This window comes from Seriola lalandi, unplaced genomic scaffold (assembly GCF_002814215.2).
Source record: "Seriola lalandi dorsalis isolate HSWRI2012SDOR001 ecotype SW California unplaced genomic scaffold, Sedor1 jcf7180002054991, whole genome shotgun sequence".
NCBI classification, from domain to species: Eukaryota; Metazoa; Chordata; class Actinopteri; order Carangiformes; family Carangidae; genus Seriola; species Seriola lalandi.
This window is the reverse complement of record NW_019525540.1, coordinates 23558-25542: the sequence shown is the minus strand read 5'-3', so window position 1 is coordinate 25542 and position 1985 is coordinate 23558. Positions and strand designations below refer to the sequence as shown.

Below are 1985 nucleotides of genomic sequence, written 5' to 3'. Positions count from 1 at the left end.
CAGGTGTGGACAGAGATGAACAGATGTTTTCAGGTGTGGACAGAGATGAACAGATGTTTTCAGGTGTTCACGGAGCTGCAGCTCAGTCTCCCTCCTCTCACTCACCGGCCTCGCTCTTCGTCTCGACCTCGTCGTTGCTCGTCTTCATTGGCTCCTCGTCCTCGTCGTTGCGCTCCAGGTCGATGTTGTCTTCGTCCTCCTCGTCCTCGCTGCGGTTCCTGGGCGTCCAGGTCATCTTGTTCTCCTTCTTCAGCCGCCGGCGGGCGTTGGCGAACCAGGTGGACACCTGAGTCAGGGTCATCTTGGTGATGATGGCCAGCATGATCTTCTCCCCCTTGGTGGGGTACGGGTTCTTGCGGTGCTCGTTGAGCCAGGCTTTCAGCGTGGCCGTGGCGTCCCGCGTGGCGTTCTTCCTGTAGGCGGGGTCTCCGTACGGGTAGGGCCCCAGGCCCCCAAACGGGTGGAAGTCCAAGGAGCTGGAGATGCCTGAGGACGGGTCGTAGCCTGGACTCTGGAACAGGAAACAACAATTATTAATTATGATTAAATTATTATTATTATTCAATTATTATTATTTATTATCAACATAAAAACAAAGTGATTTTATAAAAATTTGAAGGTCGGTTTTTATTTTTGACTTTCTGAGTTTTTCTCAAAAATGTATTTTCTGACTGCAAGACGTGTGTGTGTGTGTGTGTGTGTGTGTGTGTGTGTGTGTGTTTCTTGGCAGCTCTCTGAGCAGCAGCTTCTTAATCTTAATGGGACTAACGTGGTTAAATAAAGGTTGAATTAAAAACCAAACAGACAAATAAAATTTAATTTGCACAGTTCAGTTAAAACACGTCATTTAATCACATTCTGTAATATTTAATATTTAAACACAGTTCTTTAATTTATAAATTAATAAAAGATTAAATGTTTTCACATCTCTCCAACACAATAATATACAGTTGAATTAAACTCATTTCTAAAGATCAAACAAAAAAACATCGAAATTAAAAATCAAACGGATGAAAATAAAATTTCAGCTGCTGAAAAATTATTTAATGAGAAAAATAAACAATAATTTACAACTGAAGTTTTTTAATTTAATGTAATTGTTGTTTAGATAAATGTTCATCTGCTCAGAAAAGACTGCAGCTGTTTTATTATTATTATCACAATTATTACCAACATTTATTCATTTATTTATCATCATTATTAATGGTGTTGTTATTATAAACTCACACGTTCTCCAGTAAAAACTTAAATTCTCTCTCTGTAAAACTTATAATAAATCATTTGTCACTGAAGAGATTTGATGATGAAACTCTTCTTTACAAAACTCACTGGGTTTTTTTTTTAGCCGTTAAACTTGACGACGCGGCTTCTCTGAGATTCTTTTTCGCGCCGTTTCGCTCCAGCCCTGACACCTGCTCATCTTCCCGCCTCATGAAGCAGGTGAACTGAGCGGTTCCGACCCGGTGCGGACACTCACCACGAAGGAGCTGAGCGTGGCGGCGGCCCGGGGCTCCCCGCCGTACGGGAGGTGGGAGCTGAATCCGGGAGACGTCGCTGGTCCCGAGTACGGCGCGAAGGCAGAGCCCGAAGAGGAGCGGCCCAGCTCCTCGGTCCGCGGGCCCAAGATGACCCCGGAACCGAAGGACGGGCAGGAGTGCAGAGCCAGAGACACGGACGGCTGGAAGAGGAAGCCCTGAGGATAAGCCATGATGGCGCGCACGGAGCCCAACTACTGCGCGCGGGCGAACTCACATCGGAGAAGAAAGCGCGCGGCGTTTCCCCGGGACGGCGGGAGAAAGAGACGAGGAGGAGGAAGAAGAGGAGGAAGAAGAGGAGGAAGAAAAGGAGGGAAGAGGAGTTTTAACAGCGGAGCGCCATCCGGGAGCATCGCAGGTGGCTGCCGGTTCAGTTTGTGTGTTTCTGCTGCTGCAAGTTTCCCGCCGCTCCCGCTGCTGCTGAACTGATCACTGCTGAACCCGCCGGCA

General features: G+C 46.9%; 1 protein-coding gene across 1 annotated transcript in view; it reads right to left on the bottom strand.

Moving 5' to 3' along the window:
- LOC111647416 (Iroquois homeobox protein 5a-like) overlaps window positions 1-1764 on the bottom strand; it is a 5771-nt gene extending 4007 nt beyond the window's left edge. The window contains exons 1-2 of the mRNA XM_023397014.2: window positions 1478-1764; window positions 106-511 (exon numbers count right to left, since the gene is read on the bottom strand). Of these exons, the coding sequence (XP_023252782.1) occupies window positions 106-511; window positions 1478-1708 (637 nt within the window). The 5' untranslated portion in view covers window positions 1709-1764. The remainder of the gene's footprint in view (window positions 1-105; window positions 512-1477) is intronic.
- Window positions 1765-1985: the final 221 nt, after the last annotated feature.